The sequence below is a fragment of the Saccopteryx bilineata genome, chromosome 5 (assembly GCF_036850765.1).
Source record: "Saccopteryx bilineata isolate mSacBil1 chromosome 5, mSacBil1_pri_phased_curated, whole genome shotgun sequence".
NCBI lineage: Eukaryota > Metazoa > Chordata > Mammalia > Chiroptera > Emballonuridae > Saccopteryx > Saccopteryx bilineata.
This window is the reverse complement of record NC_089494.1, coordinates 57,091,488-57,116,418: the sequence shown is the minus strand read 5'-3', so window position 1 is coordinate 57,116,418 and position 24,931 is coordinate 57,091,488. Positions and strand designations below refer to the sequence as shown.

Here is a 24,931-nt window from a genome sequence, read left to right as displayed (position 1 = left end):
TAGAGGCTAAAGAAACAATACAGAGGATCAATGAAACCAGGAGCTGGTTCTTTGAAAAGGTAAACAAGATCAATGAACCTTTAATGAGACTCACCAAGAAAAAAAGAGAGAGTACTCAAATAAATAAAATTAGAAATGAGAGTGGAGAAATAAGAACTGACGCAACAGAAATACAAAATATTGTAAGAAAAAACTATGAAGAACTGTACGCCAAAAAACTAGACAACCTAGATGAAATGGACAAATTCCTTGAATCATATAATCTTCCAAAAATCAATCTGGAAGAATCAGAAAACCTAAACAGACCAATTACAACAAATGAGATTGAAACAGCTATCAAAAAACTCCCAAAAAAGAAAAGTCCAGGGCCCGATGGCTTCACAAGTGAATTCTACCAAATATTCAAAGAAGAACTGACTCCTATCTTTCTCAAGCTATTTCAAAAAATTCAAAAGGAAGGAAGACTTCCAAACTCCTTTTATGAGGCGAGCATAATTCTGATTCCAAAACCAGGCAAAGACAACACAAAAAAAGAAAATTATAAGCCAATATCCCTGATGAACTTAGATGCAAAAATCCTCAACAAAATATTAGCAAACTGGATCCAGCAATATATGAAAAAAATCATACACCATGATCAAGTGGGATTTATTCTTGGGAGGCAAGGCTGGTACAATATTCGCAAATCAATCAATGTGATTCATCACATAAACAAAAGAAAGGACAAAAACCGCATGCTAATTTCAATAGATGCAGAAAAAGCATTTGATAAAGTCCAGCACCCATTCATAATCAAAACTCTCAGCAAGTGGGAATACAGGGAACATACCTCAACATGATAAAGGCCATCTATGACAAACCCACAGCAAACATCATACTCAATGGTCAAAAATTAAAAGCAATCCCCTTAAGATCAGGAACAAGGCAGGGGTGCCCCCTTTCACCACTCTTATTCAACATAGTTCTGGAAGTCCTAGCCACAGCAATCAGACAAGAAAAAGAAATAAAAGGCATCCAAATTGGAAAAGAAGAAGTAAAACTATCATTATTTGCAGATGATATGATATTGTATATAGAAAACTCTAAAGTCTCAGTCCAAAAACTACTAGACCTGATAAATGAATTCAGCAAGGTGGCAGGATATAAAATCAATACTCAGAAATCAGAGGCATTTTTATACACTAATAATGAACTGTCAGAAAGAGAAATCAAAGAATCAATCCCCTTTACCATTGCAACCAAAAAAATAAAGTACCTAGGAATAAATTTAACCAAGGAGATTAAAGAGTTGTACTCGGAAAATTATAAAACATTGATAAAAATAATCAGGGAAGATACGAATAAGTAGAGGCATATACCGTGCTCATGGTTAGGAAGAATAAACATCATTAAAATGTCTATATTACCCAAAGCAATTTATAAATTCAATGCAATACCAATTAAAATACCAATGACTTACTTCAAAGATATAGAACACATATTCCAAAAATTTATATGGAACCAAAAGAGAACACGAATAGCCTCAGCAATCTTGAAAAGGAAGAATAAAGCGGGAGGTATCACACTCCCAGATATCAAGTTATATTATAAGGCCATTGTACTCAAAACAGCATGGTACTGGCATAAGAACAGGCACATAGATTAATGGAACAGAACAGAGAACCCAGAAATAAACCCACAGCTCTATGGATAACTGATATTTGACAAAGGAGGTAAGAAAATACAGTGGAGTAAATATAGCCTCTTCAACAAATGGTTTGTGGAAAATTGGACAGCTACCTGCAAAAAAATGAAACTAGACCACCAACTTACACCACTCACAAAAATAAACTCAAAATGGATAAAAGACTTAAATGTAAGCCGTGAAACCATAGCATCTTAGAAGAAAACATAGGCAGTAAGCTCTCTGACATCTCTCGCAGCAATATATTTGCTGATTTGTCTCCACAGGCAAGTGAAATAAAAGACAGGATAAACAAATGGGACTATATCAAACTAAAAACTTCTGCACAGCTAAAGACAATAAGAACAGAATAAAAAGACAAACTACACAATGGGAGAATATATTTGACATTGCATCTGATAAGGGGTTAATAACCAAAATTTATAAAGAACTTGTAAAACTTAATACCAGGAAGACAAACAATCCAATCAAAAAATGGGCAAAAGAAATGAATAGACACTTCTCCAAAGAGGACACACAGATGGCCAATAGGCATATAAAAAAATGTTCAACATCACTAATGATTAGAGAAATGCAAATTAAAACCACAATGAGATATCACCTCACACCAGTCAGAATGGCGCTCATCAATAAAACAACACAGAATAAGTGCTGGCGAGGATGTGGAGAAAAGGGATCCCTCCTGCACTGCTGGTGGGAATGCAGACTGGTGCAGCCACTGTGGAAAACAGTATGGAGATTCCTCAAGAAATTAAAAATTGAACTGCCTTTTGACCCAGCTATACCACTGTTAGGAATATACCTCAAAAACACCATAGCACTGTTTGAAAAGAAGAAATGCACCCCCATGTTTATGGTAGCATTGTTCACAATAGCAAAGATTTGGAAACAGCCCAAGTGTCCATCAGAGGACGAGTGGATTAAAAACTTTGGTATATATATACTATGGAATACTACTCAGCCATAAGAAATGATGACATAGGATTTTTTACAACAACATGGATGGGCCTTGATAACATTATACTGAGCGAAAGAAGTAAATCAGAAAAAACTAAGAACTATATGATTCCATACATAGGTGGGACATAAAGATAAGACTCAGAGACATGGACAAAAGTGTTGGGGTTACAGGGTGGGGGGAGAAAAGGGAGGGGGTTGGGGGAGGGGAGGGGCACAAAGATCATGGCTTTTCAGCATTTGCCATATTCCCCCCTTAATCTATAGACAGCAAATATTTACTTATGGTGTTTCCACTATAAAGACTGCTGTCTTAGGGACAAATGCTGATGAACTATTTCAGCATTTCCTCCTTCTTCAAAGACCTATATGTCAACATAGAGCTCCATGTTTCATAGGACATACTCAAGCTCACTCCATGCTCCCTGGAGCTTGAGCACAAGGGAATGCCCTTTTTTTTCCCTCTCTTTTCTTTTCTTTTTTTTTTTTGTTGTATTTTTTCTTTTTTTAATTTATTTTTTGTATTTTTCTGAAGATGGAAATGAGGAGGTAGTCAGACAGACTCCCGCATGTGCCTGACCAGGATCCGCCTGGCATGCCTACCGGGGGGGAATCCAGGGGGGAATGCTCTGCCCATCTGGGGTGTTGCTCTGTTGCAACCAGAGCCATTCTAGCACATGAGGCAGAGGCCATGGGGCCATCCTTAGTGCCCGGGGTGGCTTTGCTCTGGTGGAGCCTTGGCTGCGGGAGGGGAAGAGAGAGACAGAGAGGAAGGAGAGGGGGAGGGGTGGAGAAGTAGATGGGCGCTTCTTCTGTGTGCCCTGACTGGGAATCGAACCCGGGAATCCTGCACACCAGGCCAATGCTCTACCAGTGAGCCAACCGGCCAGGGCCTAGGAATGCCCTTGTTGAGCAAGCTACCCAAAAGAAAATTATATGGAGCAACCATGACAGACCGAGCAAGTCAGTCTCATACTATTCATCACCAGAACGCTGCAGCCCGGTGTAAACAGTTACAACTTTCTCAGGAAGCAGCACGGCAGATTGGGAAATCCTGTCCAAGGGGTCCTATACTGCCCCTTCATTTGGAGTTAACCCTCAAGGACCCCGACCAGGACAACTTTGGCAGATGGATGTTACTCATATACCTTCATTTGGCAAACAGTCGTATGTCCACATTACAGTGGATACATATTCCGGATCTATAGTAACCTCTGTCAGAACAGGAGAGGCTGCTAAGCATGTTATAGCTCATTGTCTGTATGCATTGTTCTATTATTGGATTTCCTAAACTGGCTAAACTGAAAATTCTCCTGCATATGGAGCAAAAGCATTTACTGTATTTTGTCATGCTTACAATCTTTAAAGTTAAGGTATTATTAAAGTGTACTCAGCAAGCATTTTAAGGTCATTTAAAAAAAAAAAACAATTTAAAAGGGGGTAGTCATATCCTGGAACTCCTACAGGTCTACCATATCATGCTTCTTACTTAAAAAAAATTACATTTCTTTTGAATGCTGATGAACAGGAGACACCAAATCTTTTTCGCCTGCAAACTACTACCTTCTTTATTAGATCCAGCTAATAACACTGTTTTGTCTTTTTTCCAAATAGTTCCAGATATATGGAAAAGATTTATATAGGCGGATGGGGATCCTCAAACCCCTCAGCGAGATCTTCTGAGCATGGCTTTTAAGATACCTAGAGGCAGAAAAAGCCCAAGAGAGATCAGGGGAACTACCAGCTTTTAGGATACACCCTTAAAGGCTCCAACGCCCCAAAGGGGTCTCCTAGGATGCCATCTGGGTCCTGCTTCAATAGTGGAAAGGAAGGTCATTGAGCTAAAGCCTGCCAGGCTTACATGTCTCTGCTGTGAGGAAACAGGGACACTGGAAGGTAGGCTTCCCCCTCGCTCCTCTAAGGGAGGGTTCAGTCTCTTCCAGCCCTGCTCCAGCCACCTATGACCTAACCTTGCCCAGAATGGCTGGGGTTAGCCACTGAAGGCTGAAGGTGCCCAGGGCTGTCGGCCCCATCTACAACACTGTGGACGAGCCTAGGGTATTTCTTCCAAGAGGCAGGTAAACTGATCTCATTTGCACAAGGGCCACTTAACTATGTTTTGCCTGAATAGTTAGGTTTTTTATTCTTCCCTCAAAGATCTCTGTTGTGGGTGTTGATAGTCCTATCAACAATGCTTTGCTTAATATATAGTATTTCCTTTATCCCTCCTACCTCAATGCCCCACTCATATTTCAGGCCGGGACTTACTCTTAATTTAGAGCTCTCTTTCCCCCTTTTGCCAACTTCTATTATGAATCTACCCTTGCCACCCAGCTTAGTGTATCCCAAGGTTCTCTTTACCATGCCACAGTTGCAGAGCTCCAGGGAAAAGAACCTTGGTCTCATCTCTCCAGGCAGAGGAGAACAGAAGCTCCATATCCACTCATGCTGAAAATGGCCTTTCCAGTCTACCTAAATCATTACCAGCTAGAAGCAGCGGTCATTGGGACTTGGACATGAGCTGCAAAGTATAGAATGGTGACAACAATTCCAGTGCCATGAGGACTTTTCCTGGATGTGGACTTTTCCTGGACTCCTGCTCCCTGTGACAGCTCCTAACAGACTGAACTGTGGTTGGGTTGCATTTTTCAGGGATTTGGCATGGTGATGGGCCAACTTGGACTTGGTGAACATGTTAAGGACACTACTCTTTTATGGATTCTTGCTGTATTGGCCAAGAGTTTGCTTAAAGGCTTTTAATCACTGTAAAAAAAATAGAAGACTGGATAAAGAAGATGGGGCACATATACACCATGGCATACTATTCAGCTAGAATAAATGATGACATCGGATCACTTTACAGCAGAATGGTGGAATCTTGATAACATTATGCGGAGTGAAATAAGTGAATCAGAAAAAAAAAAGAACTGCAGGATTCCATACATTGGTGGGACATAAAAATGAGACTAAGAGACATGGACAGGCGTGGAGTGGTTACAGGGGGTGGGGGAGGGGAGGAGGGAGAGGGGGAGGGGGAGGGATACAAAGAAAACTGGATAGAGGGTGACGGAGGACGATCTCTCTTTGGGTGATGGGTATGCAACAGAACTAAATGACAAGATAACCTGGAAATGTTTTCTTTGAATATATGTACCCTGATTTATTGATGCCACCCCATTAAAATAAAAATTTATTTATAAATAAAAAAATATTGAAAAAGATAATATAAGATTTATGACATTCATACATTACTAGTGGCATTATAAGTGTAAAACATTTATGGAATGCAATATAAATATATATATTAGAAACCTTAACAATATTGTTTCATATATACATATGTAAAACATTAACAATTTCATATCTGTTTACTCAAACCTGAAAAACTTATGCATAGATAATAATATAAAAGAAAAAGCTATATACATGAAAATGTTTATTGCAGTGTTATTTAAAATGGTATAGAAATTAAAATTTTTTATATTCTTAACCAAAGGAAAAAGATAATCTTGTTGAATTAAAAGGTTAGCAGACTATTTTGAATGAAGTTGGTATTCAAATACATGAAATGGAAAATCATACAGAAAAAAAAAATCATTGCTAGAAATAACTATGTCTCAATAAGAACAATGATCAGCCTGACCAGGTGGTGGCGCAGTTGGATAAAGCGTTGGCTTGGGATCCTGAGGACCCAAGTTCAAAACTCCAAGGTCGCCGACTTGAGAACAGGGTTGCTGACTTGAGTGTCAGATTATAGACATGACCCCATGGTCTCTGGCTAGAGCCCAAAGGTCACTGGCTTGAGCCCCAGGTCCCTGGCTTGCCTGGAACGCCCTGGTGAAGGTACATATGAGAAAGCAATTAATAAACAACTAAGGTTCTGCAAGAAGGAGTTGATGCTTCTCATCAATCTGTCTGTTCCTGTCTGTCTGTCTTCTCTCTCTCTCACTAAAAACAAACAAACAAAAAACAACAATCACAATAATCATGAGTGTCTTCACATTCGATCTTCAGACCTGTGATTACATTCCTGTTTCCTCCATTTTACAGATCAAGAAACTGAGACTCAGGGAGATTAAGTAATATAAAAAGAGAAAATATTCTCAATATAAAAAATCCAATAATCTGGAAAGTTGGTATTCCTAGGTGGCTGTGTCTCACTTCAGAGCCCGTGCTCTTAATTACCTTGCCATTCCCTTCACCCTAAATAACTGGTTCTTTCAGTCAGTTGTGAAAACAGCAATAATAAAAACAGTTTTTTACATCACACACACAAAACTATATATATATATATATATATATATATATATATATATTCTCATTTAAGTGGATTTTGCCTAGACATAAACATAAATATATTTTCTCTATGATTTTCATCTTTGCTTTTTAAAATTTTTATTGAATTTATTGAGGTGATATTAATAAAATTATATGTTTCGGATGTACAATTCTATAATACATCTTCTGTATATTGTACTGTGTCTACTTCCACCACCTTTTATCCTCCCTTTACCCTCTTCTACCTCCCCCCTTCTCCCTCTTGTGATCAGCACACTGTGATTACACCTTCTATAACACATCTCTGTATATTGTCTGTGTCTATTAGGTATTTTTTTTCTTTTTTTAATCCCTTCACATTTTTCACCCAGCATCCCACCCCCTCCCTTTCTGACACCTGTCAGTCTGTTCTCTGTTCTATGAGTCTGTTTCTATTTGTTTGTTTGTTTTTAGTTTATTTTGTTAATTAGATTCCACATATAAGTGAAATCATATGGTACTTGTCTTTCTCTGACTGGCTTATTTCACTTAGCATAATAATCTCCAGGTCCATTCATGCTGTCACAAAAGGTAAGATTTCCTTCATTTTTATGGCCAACTAGTCTTGTATAAATGTACCGAGTGTTTTTACTTGTCCATCTACTGATGAGCATTTGGGCTGCTTCCAAACCTTGGCTATTGTAAATACTACTGCAATGAATGTAGTAATAATGCATATATTATTTCAAATTAGTATTTTGGATTTCTTTGGATATATTTCCAGAAGTGGAATCACTGGATCATAGGAAGTCCCATTTTTAATTTTTTGAGGTAACTCCATACTGCTTTCCACAGTGGCTGCACCAATCTGTATTATCAGTTGAATTTTTATACACCAATAATAAATTATCAGAAAGAGAAACTAAGAAAACAATCCCATTTAAAATTGCATCAAAAAAATACCTAGAAGTAAATTTAACCAAATATGTAAAAGACCTATACTCAGAAAAGTATAAGACACTGAAGAAAAAAAATGAAGAAGATATAAATAAGTAGAAGTATATATCACATTCATGAACAAGAAGAATTAACATTATTAAAATGTCTATACTACCCAAAGCAATTGATAGATTCAACACAATTCCCATCAATATACCAATAGCATATTTCACAGAACTAGATCATATCCTAATAGATAATTATGTGCCATTAAAATAAAAAATTTGTAAGGACTCACAAAAGACCCCAAATAGCCACAACAATCTAGAGATAGAATAACAAAGTTGCAGAAGTCATGCTTCCTGATAAACTATACTACAAGACTATCATAATCCAAGTAGCATCAATTTTCTATTCCATGAAGAGTGCTAGTGATTAGTTTGATATTTCCATGAAGTTAAATGTTCAATGAACATAATACCTGAAGATTAGTTTTGTTTTCTCTGGGGCCACAATTTGGAGGGGAGAAAAACACATTCATTATTTATGAATGAAAAACAAAGCTACTGAGCACACACACTGTAGTTTGACTGTAATGGCTCATGTTTATCCTTTAGGATATCATCCATGAAAACATAAAGAAACCACCTTAATTTGTGTTTAGCCCTTATCTTCAGCAATGTTTTTTCTCTGTAGTAATGGAAAAGAAACCAAATTAATTATCAGAAACTCTCAGATAATAATGTTAGAAAGTTGTGAAACAAATGTGCACATTACGTCCCCTGCAAATTTCCTTTAGAACATCTTTGTACCAGAAGACACCTGATCAATACATTTTTATTTATACCTTTTGGAAATACATATTCTGAGAAGATATTACCTTTAGCTTTTCTTCAAGCTCTGTGAGAGAGCCGCATAATTCAGTAATTGATTCCAGAACTTCCTTGTGTTTTATCACTATTTTCTCAGCATATTTCTGTCCTTCTTCAAAACCTGGAAAGGAGAAGGGAAAGAAACTACTTTTTAAATGTCAAATCCGCCTGACCTGTGGTGGCACAGTGGATGAAGTGTTGAACTGGAGTGCTGTGGTCACCGTTCAAAACCCTGGGCTTACCTGGTCAAGGCATATAAGAGAAGCAACTACTACGAGTTGATGCTTCCTGCTCCTCCCTGCCTCCCACCTCTCTCTCTCTTTTTTTTTCTCTCTCTCTTTCTCTGTCTTCTCTCAAAAACAATCAAACAAAAAACAATAAATAAAGGTCAAATCTTTGGCAGGAGAAAACAAACAAACAGGCATTAAATTATCTCCCCAGTGTGTGATGTAAGGTCTGGCAGATAGTAAGTGCTTAATAAATACATGCTGAACACATAAATAACTTATACAGGAAAAATAGTAAAAACGTGACATCACATTAGTTTTCATTAATTTTTCAATACATATTTTATAATTTTTTATGTTTTTACTCTTTTCCCTTGGAAAATCATTAACAATTCAGTCTTGATAATTTAATATTAGTTAGTGCAGTATATATATGTTCTACACATTTTTATGCCTGTCTATGGATAGTGCTTCAGGTCACAAGAGAAAATATCCACCTGGAGCAACTATGGGCAGCCAGATCCAGCCTTTTATACCACCAGGCGCTATCTTCTTTATGGGCTGTATTAGCCCGGTCACTGGGAGTAAGTCTTGGTCTGGTAGTTAACAAACTCAGAGAATTCCTGAAACTTACTCCTCAGCACCCTCAAGGACTGTTGTTGCCCAGCAGGCTTCTTCAATGGGGGCCTCCTTTACATAGAAGGACTTCTCAGATTACACAGCTAACAATTTACCTTTCCCAGTCATGAATAAGAGGAAAGCAGAACCCATGATATTCCCATTTACTCCACAAGTGAGAGGAAGGCAGGAGAAAATTTTCCAACTCTTTCTTATGTCCATAAACCATAACCCTCATAGAAATGAGAATGCTGTAGACTTCAGTCTTAGTTTGATACTTATTTAAAGTATTATGGGAATTTCCTGTTGTCAAGGAATCATACTAGTGGAAATTAAGTTTGTTGTTGTTTATATAAGCTGATTATTGTCCTAGTTTTATTACCCTAGAGATGGTCAAGAATAAGGAAGACAAAAAGATTGAGAAGAAAGGTTTACATAAGGTAGTTAAAAATCTGCAGGCTTCATCTCTTCATCTCCTGCAGACAGAAGTTCCTTCCTCTATCCCTAGTGTTCAGTTTTCCTGCTTGTAGGCTCTTATCTTGAGACAGTTCCCTGAATAGGTTGGTGTAGAGAGGACCCTGCGAGCTTGCTGTGCTCTGCTTTCTGCTAGATTAGGTTCAATATAGACTTGTTTCATGGGGAACCACTGCACATTTTAAAAGAGACCTCACCATATAATTGCTGAGCAAGGTCGCTGATCTCCTGAATCCGTTTTTCTTGCTGAGGCACTGAAGGCATAATAAACTTATTGAACTGCTGGTGGAGAATTTCCACAGCTTCCTTTGTCTGGCATTCTGCGGAATATTTCCCAACTCTTACAACTGTGGCACTTGCATCTTCACACCAAAAATGACACTAAATTAAAAGGAAACAAAGCATAGGTTAAAGAGACACCATCACTCTAATGTCCTACATTTTGGCTACTGAAGTATCAACCTTAAATTTCCTCAAACTTATATTCACATTAGTTTGACCTCTCTAAGTCTCTTTCTTTCTTTCTTTCTTTCTTTCTTTCTTTCTTTCTTTCTTTCTTTCTTTCTTTCTTTCTTTCTCTCTCTCTTTCTTTCTTTCTTTCTCTCTTTCTTTCTTTCTTCTTTGTATTTATCCGAAGTTAGAAGCAAGGAGGCAGTCAGACAGACTACCACATGTGCCCAACAGGGATCCACCTGGCATGCCCACTAGGGGGCGATGCTCTGCTCATCTGGGGCGTCGCTCCATTGTGGCCAGAGCCATTTTAGCACCTGAGGCAGAGGCCATGGAGCCGTCCTCAGCACCCAGGCCAACTTTGCTCCAATAGAAATTTGACTGTGGGAGGGGAAGAGAGAGACAGAGAGGAAGGAGAGGGGGAAAGGTCGAGAAGCAGATGGGCGCTTCTCCTGTGTGCCCTGGCTGGGAATCAAACTTGGGACTTCCACACACTGGGCCAACGCTTTACCACTGGGCTAATCAGTCAGGGCCTGACTTCTCTAAGTCTTAATAAAAAAGTCAAAACATAATCATATACTTTGCATTTGTATATTAGAGTCAGATTAGAAAGTAAAAGTTCAGAAATTTATGTGATTTTTCTGCCTTCTTAGATTTGCCTGAAGCACAATTTCTAAGAGGAATGTTGCATATTTACAAGAACAGACAGTATAAAATGTATATAGTACTAAAAAAAATCCAAATGTAAGCTAAAAGGAAATTTTAAAAAGCCCAAACACCCCAAATCCAGCCTAATTAATTGAAATCATTAACAATACACGGATAAAGTATTGCCTGATTAACACTCAAATGACTTTTCTTTTAAGAATGAGATTTAGTCTGTGTATTGAAGAAATATAATCTAAATAGCATTTGACATTTTCTAATAGAAGACAGACATATTTTTGAAGCACAGTGGGGAGCTGAGAGTTTCTTCACTAAAAATAAATGACCGTGATGGAAGAAACATATCTGACAAACACCACAAGCTCTTACACCAAGTGAGACACAGAAATGTGTGACTCTGCGAGGAGCTAGCTTAAATCAGTGCTGCAGAACTACAGCAAATCTATGTATTAGATACAGAAGAATGATCATCTTGATCCTTCTTAATGCGGTGTGAAATCTAAAACTCTCCTGCATCGGTGGTAAAGAGAGATTTTTTTAGAAAAAAATTTCAGAATAACAGGTTGCAAAGAACACTCAAGAAGTTCAAGTGTAGCCCTGGCCGGTTGGCTCATCGGTAGAGCGTCGGCCTAGCATGCGGAGGACCCGGGTTCGATTCCCGGCCAGGGCACACAGGAGAAGCGCCCATTTGCTTCTCCACCCCTCCGCCGCACTTTCCCTCTCTGTCTCTCTCTTCCCCTCCCGCAGCCAAGGCTCCATTGGAGCAAAGATGGCCCGGGCGCTGGGGATGGCTCTGTGGCCTCTGCCCCAGGCGCTAGAGTGGCTCTGGTCGCAACATGGTGACGCCCAGGATGGGCAGAGCATCGCCCCCTGGTGGGCAGAGCGTCGCCCCTGGTGGGCGTGCCGGGAGGATCCCGGTCCGGCGCATGCGGGAGTCTGTCTGACTGTCTCTCCCTGTTTCCAGCTTAAGAAAAATGAAAAAAAAAAAAAAAAAAAAGTTCAAGTGTAGAGTTTCTTTAATATGAAGTATGCAAATAATAACTAACTTGTCAAATTTCCTACAGTTTATGTCTATTCTCCCATTCATGCTCTTGACACAACAAAGATAAAAATACCAATAACAATTTTTGTACCTGAAAAATCCTAATATGACCTTTTCTTTCTAAACACTGTAAAATTAGTAAACAACTAAGTAATTTTGAGCATTTGAAGCAGATATACAGCAGTGAACATGATTCCATGATAGTTCAACATCTTGGATTGATGAAGTTACGGACAAATGAGAAACTTTCATATGCTGTTAGTAAGAAGAAATTAGTAGTCTTTTCTGAAGAGCAATTAAACAATACAATCAAAATCTTGTAACATTCATCCCCTCTGGTTCAGCAATTCTACTTTTGGAAATTGTCCTAATGAGATAATTATGAAAAGGAGCATTATACATTAATGACAAAAGTAGCTAATGCAGCATTATTTTAAAGTGTCAGAGTGATTTTCTAAGACAACTTTATAACATGGATACCACTATAAGAAGAGGATACCTCTTCCATCATCTCCTGGAGATGCTCTGTCAGGTTCAGATTCTTCTTGTAGTCTGTTACAACTTTGTCAAATTCATCCACATGTTTTTGCAAATCCTTCATGGCCTCCAAAAAGATAGTAGCTTTATTATTTGGATAATTTAAGAAAGAATCAGAAGTCTTATTCTCAACCTTTTCCATTTTCCTTTTCAAAGCCTGTGCCAAAAAAAATTTTTTTTAATAAAATTCAATTTTTACTTAAGAGGTTAGCTAGTGACTAATTATTGAAGAAACACTTGGAAAAACTATTGTAGATTCCTCCATTATAATGTGTTAAAATCATAATTATTACACATGTATTTTGGAAAGAATGGATTTTCTTCTAGATAGTATATTGAGTCAACATTGAGCAAACATACAGAAAATTAACTATTTACCAGGTCTATTCCAGATTTGAGAATGATAAAAAATAAGTCAGTGATCATAAATTCAGATATTTTAATGCTTTCAGTAAGTTCCCTGTCTCTTGGGAAAGACATTCAAATAATCTAGCCAGTAGATATAATAATCAATGTAGTGTAAGGGATTATAGAAACAGTGGAGAAAGTTCCTTACACAAGCAGGTGCAAGGAGAAAAAAAGAGATGTACAAAAAGGATATGTATGTGCGCATGTGCACGTTGAGGGCAAGAATGGAAGCAGAGAGGCTAGCTCTGGGCTTCTACTAGCTCCTTCTACTAGCTCTGGGCTTTACTTGCTGTTCTTTTTCTAGTTCTTTTAGATGCAGGTTTGGAAGAAACCATTCTAGAGGTGCTTTCAAAGATAAATTAATTTATTACATATTTTTCATAAAGAATTCAATTGCTATAAATATGGAGAACTACTATTTCAGTCCCAATGCTATATCAAAGCAAAAGGATTAAGCATCTAGAATTAAAAAGCAAAATGATTTTGCAATAATTGTAGTGTACATCCAAACACACACACACACATACTTTTTCATTACCTGTATTTTTTCAGCATACGTATGAACTTGTTGAATTTGGTATTTAAGAACCTTCAAATTCTTAGCTTTTTCATTTTTTTTAGAATAATTAAATTTCAAATTGTTAAATTTCTTTTTGATATCTTTGAATGACTCTCTGAGCTGCAGACCAATAAGAAAAAAAAAGTAATTTCCTTAAAAAGAGAACAGTAATATTCACTTGTAATAAATCAAGATATTTAAACGTGTCAAAATATTCATAATCTTCAAAATAAATTAGGAGTGATTTTTGATAGAAAACAAGTCAGCTAAGTGAACATATAATGTGAATTTAAACATATCCCTAAAATATAAGTAATTATGATTTTGTCTTGGTACTTTCTGAGTTGCAATTTATAATTAGCATTACAGTTATAGAACATCTTTTGGCCTCCAATCAATAAAGTTTTTACCATAGCACAAACTTTAAACAACTCTAGTTTCCTCATTTGTACTTACTTGATATTATTTCTCCTGTTTATCTTATTCTGTTTGGTAATATTTGTCCCAGCTCTTTCCATCTTTCAAAGGTCTCTTACAACTATTATGGAGAAATGTATTAAGGCTCCAAGGAGCTGTTTGGGTTGAAGAGGTCAAAAAAGATTTGACATTGGAACTATCCAGGATATTAGAGGGATATAATAATCAATGTGGGTATAAGGGATTATAGAAACAGTGAAGAAAGTTCCTTACACAAGCAGGTGCAAGGAGAAAAAAAGAGATGTACAAAAAGGATATGTATGTGCGCATGTGCACATTGAGGGCGAGAATGGAAGCAGAGAGGCTAGGCAGGTTTGGAAGAAACCATTCTAGAGGTGCTTTCAAAGATAAATCAATTTATTACATATTTTTCATAAATAATTCAATTGCTATAATTATGAAGAAGTACCATTTCACTGTGAGATTTAGTAGAAAAAGAACTTTTTTGGCCCACATTTGGCAAAAATTATTTTTTATGAACAGTTTCCAGAAGAGACTTAATTCTTAGATACAGGCCATTAGTTTCATTTTGAAAATGGAAAAGTAAAGTGACAGTTGTCACCAATTATAACAATACTAACTTGTATATAAACAAGGCATATGGCTAAATATTAAGAATGACATATACAGATTATGACAGTCTTGAAATAAACAGTTCAGTTTTACCAGTGAACCAAAATTTTAAGCAGTCTAGTTCCATTGAACACACTATTTTCTGTGCCCCTCTCTATATTCAAGAAGAATAAACATACTGACAGACCACTCTCTCTTCATATTATCAGCAAAAATAGTACTGAGAACACGTAAACCTCAGATTATATCGAAGCATTTCAACATCAAAAATGAATAATGTCATGGCCGATAAATTTAAGCTATGATAAGAAAAGCATTAGAATTACCTTCAATGACAGTAAATAAATTATTCTGGAGAAATAAAGCATGTGTACTTGCTAGATTTTAAACTTCTAACACAGAAAAAGATATCTGCCTTAGAAAGTACTTGCTTTCTCAAAATGCTTATTTCAAAATGTGCATAGCATAAAAACAAAACCTTGACCTTACCTTTAACACTTCTTGAAGACAATGGTCTATAAAGACCTCACAGACCTGCATGCTTGGAAATTATTATATGATACAAGTTTTGCGTCCGACACAATTGTACTTAATCAGTGTTGCTTTTTTTTTTTTAATCTTTTTTAAATTTATTTTTATTTTTTATTTATTCATTTTAGAGAGGAGAGGGAGAGACAGAAAGAGAGGAGAGACAGAGAGAGAGAAGGGGGGGAGGAGCTGGAAGCATCAACTCCCATATGTGCCTTGACCAGGCAAGCCCAGGGTTTCGAACCGGCGACCTCAGCATTTCCAGGTCAACACTTTATCCACTGCGCCACCACAGGTCAGGCAGTGTTGCTTATTTTATATGGTAAATTAAAGTGTTGAACATTAGTTTTAAGCTATAAACTAAACCAAGCACAGAAATTACATTAAGCATTTAAACTGTTAAATCAGTAATATTCTAAAAGAGGGAAAAGAACTATATAGCTTTACAATTTGAAAACAATTTCTTTATTGGAATTCAGGAAAATATTTGAAAGATCATATTGTGTTGGAATGTTTATAAAATAATTAATATTTGAATTCTTTGGCATTTCATTTTAGTGGGAAAGAACAAAGAGGTCAATTTTATGGGATTGAGATATAAAGAGACTATATCCTGAGTTATTCTCATAAAACTTTGTGAGGAAAATTTTTGCGTGTGTGAAGTCAAAATCTGCAACTTTGGATACAACAACTACTATATCTAAGGAACTCAGAGACCTTTGTATCTTTAAGAAGTATGTTCTCAATGGACAGTTAGTGTTTGATGAGTACAGAGTTTTTTGTTTAAGATGATGAAAAAGTTCTGGAGATGAACAGTGGTGATGGTTGTACAACCATGTGAATATACTTAATATCCCTATTGCAGGGTAGCTCAGTTGGTTAGAGTGTCATCCCAATACACCAAGGTTGCAGGTTCAATCCCCAGTCAAAGCACATACAAGAATCAATGATTGAATGCATAAATAAGTGGAACAACAAATCAGTGTTTCTCTCTCTCTCCCTCTCTTTTTCTTTCCCCCTCTCTAAAATCAATAAATAAAAGCTTTTAAAAAATACTTAATATCACTGATCTGTATCCTTAAAATGGCTAAGATGGTAAGTTTCATGTTATGTGCATTTTACCAGAATTAAAAATAAAATTTTTGTTTTAAATAAAAATAAATTAAATAAAAGAAAAATTAAAAATAAAAGGTAAGCCTGACCTGCGGTGGCACAGTGGGTAAAAGCATCGACCTGGAACACTGAGGTCGCCGGTTCGAAACCCCGGGCTTCTCTGGTCAAGGCACATATGGGAGTTGATGCTTTCTGCTCCTCCCTCCCTTCTCTCTCTGTCTCTCTCTCTCTCTCTGTCTCTGTCGCCTCTCTCTAAAATGAATAGGCCTGACCTGTGGTGGCGCAGTGGATAAAGCGTCGACCTGGAAATGCTGAGGTCGCCGGTTCGAAACCTGGGCTTGCCTGGTCAAGGCACATATGGGAGTTGATGCTTCCAGCTCCTCCCCCCTGTCTCTCTCTCCCCTGTCTCTCTCTCTCTCTCTCAAATGAATAAATAAAATTAAAAAAAATTAAAAAAAATGAATAAATAAAATCTAAAACTAAATAAATAAATAATAATAATTAAAAAAATAAAATAAAAGGTAAAATAACATTTCCTATTACTAATGTTTTCCATTAAAAAGTAAAATATTATTTTTTTCCTCACAGGAATCTGACATATACAAGGTAGGGGCAAAAGTAGGTTTACAGTTGTGAGTATGTGAAACAGTTTATTCTTATATTATTATTTATTAATTCTTATATTATCTTCCATATGAACAACTGTAAATCTACTTTGCCTACCCTATATTATATACTTCAGTACAGGAAAAGGAAGAGGGTTCCTAATCTTCAGCCTGATAATCACTAGATTATATCTGCTTGTTTAAATGGGAAAGATCAGCATCTATATAAAATCTGTGTGATGAAGATAGATTGAACATTAACCCTTTGATTCTTTAAAAAACAACAATTGATTTTCTAGAGAGAGGAATAGAGCGAGTGAGAGAGAGATTTATTGTTTCACTTATTCATGCATTCACTGGTTGATTCATACATGTGCCCTGACCAGGGATCGAACCTGCAACCTTGGTGTATCAGGATGATACTCTAACCAATTGAGCTACTTGGCCAGGGTCATTAACCCTTTAATTTTAAACCATAAATTTTTTAGTTTACTTTAGATGAAGAAATTTAAGACTGATAAATGATGAGTGCAATTTTATTTATGTTTGTTTCAGAATGTATGCACTTCCACGGAAAATAATTCATAAGGCCAAAGAATGTTCATGGCATATGGGCATGTAAAATGGGATCAACTTCTTTCTGACATATGAACTCCTTTGACAAAGTTGCTGGTACTGTTCTCTTTTGGTCCCACTGGAAATTCATCTTAAATTTTGTGCCTTTCCCAGCTCAAATTCAGTACCACTGCAGATACAAGTGGAAGGCAGCATGCATGAACTACCTTCAGAAAAATATATAGATAATATATACATATACATTATATATATTTACACACACATATACATGCACATATATACATAATCATGCTTAATTTCCTCACCTGCACATTTCCATATGGAAACGTAACTTCCCGCCTAATCCCCACATGAGTTACGATCATATTTTTAAAGGAACTGAGTGCCATAGCTGCTTGACTGTGGTATCATTGTTCATGCAGCTGTTTCTAACTTTAGTTAGCTTGTCAACAATGGGGAATGGTGCCGATGGCTAAAACAACTGCTCACCAGGAGCACATAAGCCCGGAAAAACTCGCAAAACTTGGGACAAGATAACATTTACCTGTCAGAAATATTTAAATGTTGTTATAATTCATATTTATGACATTTATGAAAGTCTTAAAATGTCTTGCTTTTTCTCTAGTGAATAGTATAATTTTCCTATCTTCCCATTTGCTCAGCTTTTCCATATTGGCTATGGAATAAGCAGACTACGGTTAATATAGTTATGAGCAGGAAAAAAATATTAAGACTTTAAAACTGGAGTTCTTTAGATACTAGCACAATGAGCATCTTCCCCAAAAATGTTCCAGGGAGCAGTAAGTCTGTCACAGGGTGGGGAATGAATGAAGCTTATTTGAGAAGAAGCAGACGGGAAAGGGGCTGACGACTGAGGCTGGCTTGCTATTTTTAGTGCTGGTTGAGGCAGGTTTGGCACAAGAATGTATTATTAATGAGTCTGTTGCTGATAAGGCCAATTTATGTGAGAGACACAGGCCATTTTAAAACTAAGGAAATACATTTCAAACAAAAGCCTTTAATTAGAACTATGGCACATGTTTGGCCGGAAGCAAAAACATAAAACAAGTAGTCCATTTCCTTTAATGTCTATTTCTTAAGCTTAATTTCCTGCTCACCATTGTGCCCATTCTAGAAAAAGAAAGCTTTCTGAATGATGCTCATTTTTAGTATGAGAAAGCTGCAATGTTGTCATCTCCAGGGAAGCCTGCATTTGAAATGAAGAGACCTACAGACTCATAATTTAACCAGAATAATTTGTTATACAATTATTAATGGCAGACACTAGTCTTAGCACTGGAGGGATTTTGGGACAAGACTTTCATGCCCTCCTTCCATAAAGTGACTGCATCGCTGTCTTGCTATGCTTAAGGCCAGTCGTATAGCAGCAGGAAGTAGGGCAGCTTGCAAAGAAAAGATGATTACTTTGTTTTAAGTTGTAGGTGGCAGCATGTCTCAGTATTACTTATTTTATCCATCATGCAACTTTTTTGTGTTCATAATATATCCAAGTTTTGTTTTCTGGACATGAAATTATGAGTTTACATTTCAGTTCCCTATATTCTTTAGAAAGAAGAGTCATTTTGCATATGCAATACCTGAAACTTTTACCATATTTTAACTCTGTGAGATGGGCATTTTCAGAACAAATTATAATAGTTCCTATTCTCTTGCACAAACTATCACATAGATCCCAGTGGGGATTGATGGCAAGTGGTGTGACTGAAGTCCCCTGGCCTTTAATATGTCCTAGACTCTGTTTCCTGAGGACTGTGAGTTCTTCTGACCCACCTGGCACACAATAGCCACACTGATATTTCCTGAATGACAACAATGTAGCTGTTTTCTTAAAATAATGAACTAAGGTAATCAATCTGGAAAAATAATAATTACCTGTGCTGTCCCTGTCAGGTGTATTGCGGATATATACACTGATTTTCTGCTTCTTTTTCTGTCAGTGGATGGCTATCCATTGTTACTTTGTCAATGACAAGTCACGGTATACTGTCAGAAGTTGAATTTCATAATTGTATATGTGTTTCCAGACACATACATCCCTCCCCCATTCTAATTTATTACTTTTAATCTGCATATGTCTGGGAGCTCAGAAAAATTACTTATCCAATCTGAGAAAAGAATTTGTATGATTAAAACACAGACTCTGACATATGGTGAAAGAAAGAAAGAAAGAAAGAAAGAAAGAAAGAAAGAAAGAAAGAAAGAAAGAAAGAGAAAGAAAGAGAGAGAGAGAAAGAAGAAAGAAAGAAAGAAAGAAAGAAAGAAAGAAAGAAAGAAAGAAAGAAAGAAAGAAAGAAAGAGAAGAAAGGGAGGGAGGGAGGGAAGGAAGGAAGGAAGGAAGGAAGGAAGGGGAAGGATATATGACATACATTTCTGTTTCCTTCCTAATGGGTTAAAGGTTGCTACAGTATAAAAAATCAAGCTAGAGTAATATAATTATATGAAAGTTTCAAAATGCAAATTTTATTTTGAGAAAATAGATACCAACCTAATTCTGTCATTACTATTTATTTCAGCAAAACCATTGTTGGTGGTCCATAATGAGACTTTGGCTACAAATTTCCATTAACATCATGTCAATATAAAGGTAACTTTTTTGGTCAGATTGCAAAAAGAAAACACGCTCACTATTAACTTATTACATTTCTAAATGAAAACATGTAAAGAATGAGTAAAGATGTTTTGTCATGTAATATGGCATAGAATGTCTATAATGCTCTGCATATTAACAACTTATTTATATTGCCAGGCAAGAAAACACGTAATATAATTCAACATTCATGCATACAAACGTATGTTTGTGTGAAATAAGTGAGAAAGAAAATCACAAAATATGTCAATCTGAAGGCTATGTTTTCTAGTAGGCAGATGTGGAGAAAAAGCAGTTTTATATTTCCCATGTCATACAAGTGTATAAAATTAGAAAATAACAATATTTTACCCAAAGATAATTAAGGCACAAAACCATGGGTTTTTTTGTCTTCATAAAGAAAATCTTTAAAAATAAAAAACCAAAAACTTTAGACTTCCTCACTTTATTTTGCCTTGAGATACCATGTCCTTTTTAAAGGGCTTTTTTGTGTAGTTAAAACCATGTAAGTTAGTTATGGCAACATCAAGAAAGTAAGTTTGGTTAACGTAACCATATTAACTGTGTTATTAGTATATATCAGATCATACAAACAGCTTATGACATATATGCCATAGAATAAAGAAGGAAGAGAAATATAGGAAAAGAGAAACATGTAACATCAGATTGTGCAGTGACTGAACGGACTAAAACATTAAGTGATGGTGTGCTCCGATTATAGCAAATGACAAGAGTGTTGGTGGCCAATAAATGAGCCTTTGGTACAAAGCTGACTCGCTGAAACTCCAGGAGCTGAAATTCTGCCATCCTGTTACACATGTCAAATGAAAATTGTAAACACCTCAGTTTTCCCATCTGAAAAATGAAGATGTTAAACTAGAGAGCCTCCAAAATTCATTTCAAGTCAGAGTCTATGGACTTGTAAGAAGCCCTTTAAGCACATAAGAAGCAAATCAAAATGTGTTTTCAAATTAACTTAAAATGTCAAATGATATGCCTGGCCTAGTTCTCTGGTAAGGTATCTGACTTCATTATTTTATACAGAAAAAAACAGTAGTAGAACATATTACTTTAAATTTTATATAATGTTAGAAACGCCTATGCCAAAATTAATGATGATAATAATAATAAAAATGTCTAAGTGTCCAATATATAATATTTATAGTTACCACTTAGAATCTGGCCATCTGTTTATACTGTGATATTCATAATACAAACTAGAACACACACATCTTTATTTTATTAAAATGCACTGAAAATTTTCTTTCTGATTACTTTCCCATTTAGGCTCATCACTATAAAGTCCAGCGTGTAGATACTATACTGTGACATGCCTAATACATCTATACAGGAAAGGAAAGCGGGGAGAGGACCAAAGATTTTCATATTTTTTTTTAAATTTGAAACTATACCCTACATCAAAGATTTGTTGGGTTTGAAGCAGAAGCAAATGGGAAGGATAGCTCTCTTAATATTTAAGATCATGTTACAGTGATATCTGATTCCTAAATCAAACCTGCACGTATCTGGTTGCTTGTTTCTGCTGGAGTACAGACGATCCTGGGGCATCCCTACTATGACGGAAGAGGGACCTGTTGTCCCTGCCATCTGGCGCCCAGCACAATGCACATCACAAGGCAGCCTCTGTAAACAGAACCTACTGTGGGAAAGGCCTGAACAGGGAAACCCAGCCCTATTAATGCCACAGGGCTTCGGGGAGATGGAAACTGAGCCCCGGGGGCCTGGAAAGGAACTGTAACCAGCTCCACTGGTGGTTTCAGTGAGTAGAGAGAGCTGCATAGCACGTCTGAGAGAGTGATTTTCAGCAAGACAAAAGGTTTTCTGTGTAGAAGATGATGAAGAAGAATAGGAGGATGGGGAAGAGGGAGGAAAAGGAGGACAGGAGGAAGAAGAAAGAAAAAGAAAGAAGATAACTTTGGGTAAAGATAGTAAACAAATTGTTTTCATGGCTTCGAATCTAAACTTGATTGCCTTGGGGAGAAGTATGCTCTCTTTAAGATTGCTTTCCTTTCCAAGACCTGACGGTTCGAGGTTAGCGGTGTACAGGAACCAGGAGGGCCATTCCACTGCCTGCAGGGCAGGATACACTATGGGTTTAACCTCAATAGACTTCCATCCCAGAATGGATGCCTAGAACACAGACTGAGCAGAAACTCTCCAGTCCTGCAGCACATGAGTCCTGCTAAAATGAAGATCATGTTCAATATTAGTTTCTGCTCCCCGCCCCCCCTTTGAATGAGATCCAAGTGGCCTCTCCTGCTTTCTCTTCCTCTTGCTTTCCTGCCTGTCATTCTTGCCTCCTGCTCTTGCCTGTGGTGGGTCCATGGAAGTGTGACCTGTAGGAAAGGGCACTTCCAAGCTAGACTCCTACCCAAGTTTAGTTACAAATCCTTTAGCCCATGCTCTAATGCAGGCATCCCCAAACTATGGCCCGCGGGCCGCATGTGGCCACCTGAAACCATTTATACAGCTCCCGCCGCACTTCCGGAAAGGGGCACCTCTTTCACTGGTGGTCAGTGAGAGGAGCACTGTATGTGGCGGCCCCCCAACGGTCTGAGGGACAGTGAACAGAGTCTGGATTCAGTAAAGTGGCATAAACAGAACATTTAAGAGGGTTTACCACTTCCTTTTCCCTCCCCCCCACCACCATTCTTTTTAATAGATTTGTGACTAGTGGACTCAGATATTTTGCTCTAAATGGGGATAAATCTGAAATTATGGTACCTGGTGCCTGTCAATTCTCCATCGAGAATGGGGACCCCAGCTATCTTGAACAAGAGAGGCTCTGAATGGAAAGTTTAACTAGGATAGGGTGGCAATTATAGTTTAGTTTGTATCTGGGGGTTGGGAAGCTGAGTAGAATTGAAGAAGAGGAGGTGGAATTGTCTGATAGGGGGTGCATTGATGCTGAGGACAATTTTCATCTGTTATTTATTTTTCTCTAGGAGTTGTTTTGCCAGAAAAGCCACTCTGAATAAATATGAAATCAGCCACTTGACTTTGGTGATACTTTGTAGCCTCTGAGGCAAAGAGCCTGCTCTCCTGACCCTGAGCATCCACTTCACCATGAGTCAGGGGCACGTAAATAGAATGAATCTCAGCAAGCTGGAGCTGGCAGTGAAGGGACAGTGTCACCCTTCCTGCCCTGACAGGCTGTATTCCCTCAACCAACTAAATGTCATAAGGGCTTGAGTGTGTGTGTGGGGGGGAAGTACACAATAAACTGTAACACTAAATTCTAGGTTTTTCTCTGCACTGATACTATACTGACTTCAACAATTTGGAGGGTTTGATGTTTACTCTAACTTTGAGTTCTGAAGCCATTGCTCCATGGATAAAAGAAAAGTCAAGGGTGCAAAGAAAGGTGATTGCGTGTGCACGAGTGCGTGCGTGTGTGTGCGTGTGTGTGCGAGGTTCAAGAGGCTTCTGTAACGTGTCAGTCCTGACCTCGGCCACCCACCTCATTTATCTCGTCCCTCGTGGCACAGCACTGCAAGCTGCATATCAGGGTCTTCTCGTACTCCTCAGCCTGGGCATGCCAGGTCACGCTCACCTGCTCCAGGACGTCCAGCTGCTGCTGGAGGTTTTTAGCAGACACATTTGAGGAGTTCTAAAAGGGAAAGAAAAGTGGAAGTAACAAAGGGAGCAAGCAAAACAACAAGGAGACAAATATGCTATTAACCAGCATTTTGAAAATCATAAATGACATTAGGAACAATAGGCTGCTATTTTACATTACCTTAAGCATATTTGAATATAATGATTTCAGAAAGAAGCCAGATAGCCAGTATGATGGGAAAGGTGAACTGTTAGACTTCCAGTCATAAAGCTTAACTTTTGAAGTTCATCATACCCAACTCATCAAAGACACCATTTATTAAAGGCATAATTTTTACTTCTGAAGGCATAAAATATGCATTAGAAACATTCGGCTTCTGCACTGCAATTTTCCTGTCAACTTGAGCTGAACCTCACGTTCATTATGCAAGTGCTCCAATCTCCACTCAGCAGAGGGCTGCTGAGGCCACAGCCAGATGCGGAGTGGAGAGCAATTTACATTAATTGTGCATAGTGAGACAGTTTAAACTTTTTTGCTTTTTAAAATAAATTTACTAATAAAATAAAACTGTTTAAAAAAGAAAGTTCCTCCTTGGTAAAAATAGATTCTATTAACAGTGACAGATATTTTGCACTCCTCTATCTTTTCATTAAACAATACTTTAGGTTAGGCCCTGGCTGGTTGGCTCAGTGTAGAGTGTTGGCCCTGGGTGTGGAAGTTACAGGTTGGATTCCCCACCAGGGCACACAGGAGAAGTGCCCATCTGCTTTTCCACCCTTACCCCTCTCCTTACTCTCTATCTCTCTCTTCCCCTCCCACAGCCAAGGCTCCATTGAAGCAAAGTTGGCCTGGGCACTGAGGATGGCTCCATGGACTCCACCTGAGGTGCTAGAATGGCTTCGGTTGTAACAGAGCAACACCCCAGATGGGCAGAGCATCACCCCCTGGTGGGCATGCTGGGTAGTTCCCGGTTGGGTGCATGCGGGAGTCTGTCTCTCTGCCTCCCTGCTTATCACTTCAGAAAAATATAAAACAAAACAAAACAAAACCTTTAGGTTCAGTTCATTCCATATAGTTAGTGAATAACTTAAATAAATTTTAAAATAAAATTGGCCATTATTATTTTATTAATATTATTGATATTAGATAGAATAAACATAACCATTTCTCCCTGAAATTAG

The 24,931-nt window shown here is 37.6% G+C and overlaps 1 protein-coding gene across 3 annotated transcripts in view; it reads right to left on the bottom strand.

Moving 5' to 3' along the window:
• The window catches only part of CCDC141 (coiled-coil domain containing 141), a 223,210-nt gene that overhangs the window by 25,229 nt on the left and 173,050 nt on the right, over positions 1 to 24,931 (bottom strand). For all 3 annotated transcript variants that reach the window (XM_066281128.1, XM_066281126.1, XM_066281127.1), the window contains exons 17-21: positions 23,652 to 23,801; positions 13,670 to 13,810; positions 12,686 to 12,880; positions 10,226 to 10,409; positions 8,718 to 8,830 (exon numbers count right to left, since the gene is read on the bottom strand). In XM_066281128.1, coding sequence (XP_066137225.1) covers positions 8,718 to 8,830; positions 10,226 to 10,409; positions 12,686 to 12,880; positions 13,670 to 13,810; positions 23,652 to 23,801 — 783 coding nt within the window. The remainder of the gene's footprint in view (positions 1 to 8,717; positions 8,831 to 10,225; positions 10,410 to 12,685; positions 12,881 to 13,669; positions 13,811 to 23,651; positions 23,802 to 24,931) is intronic.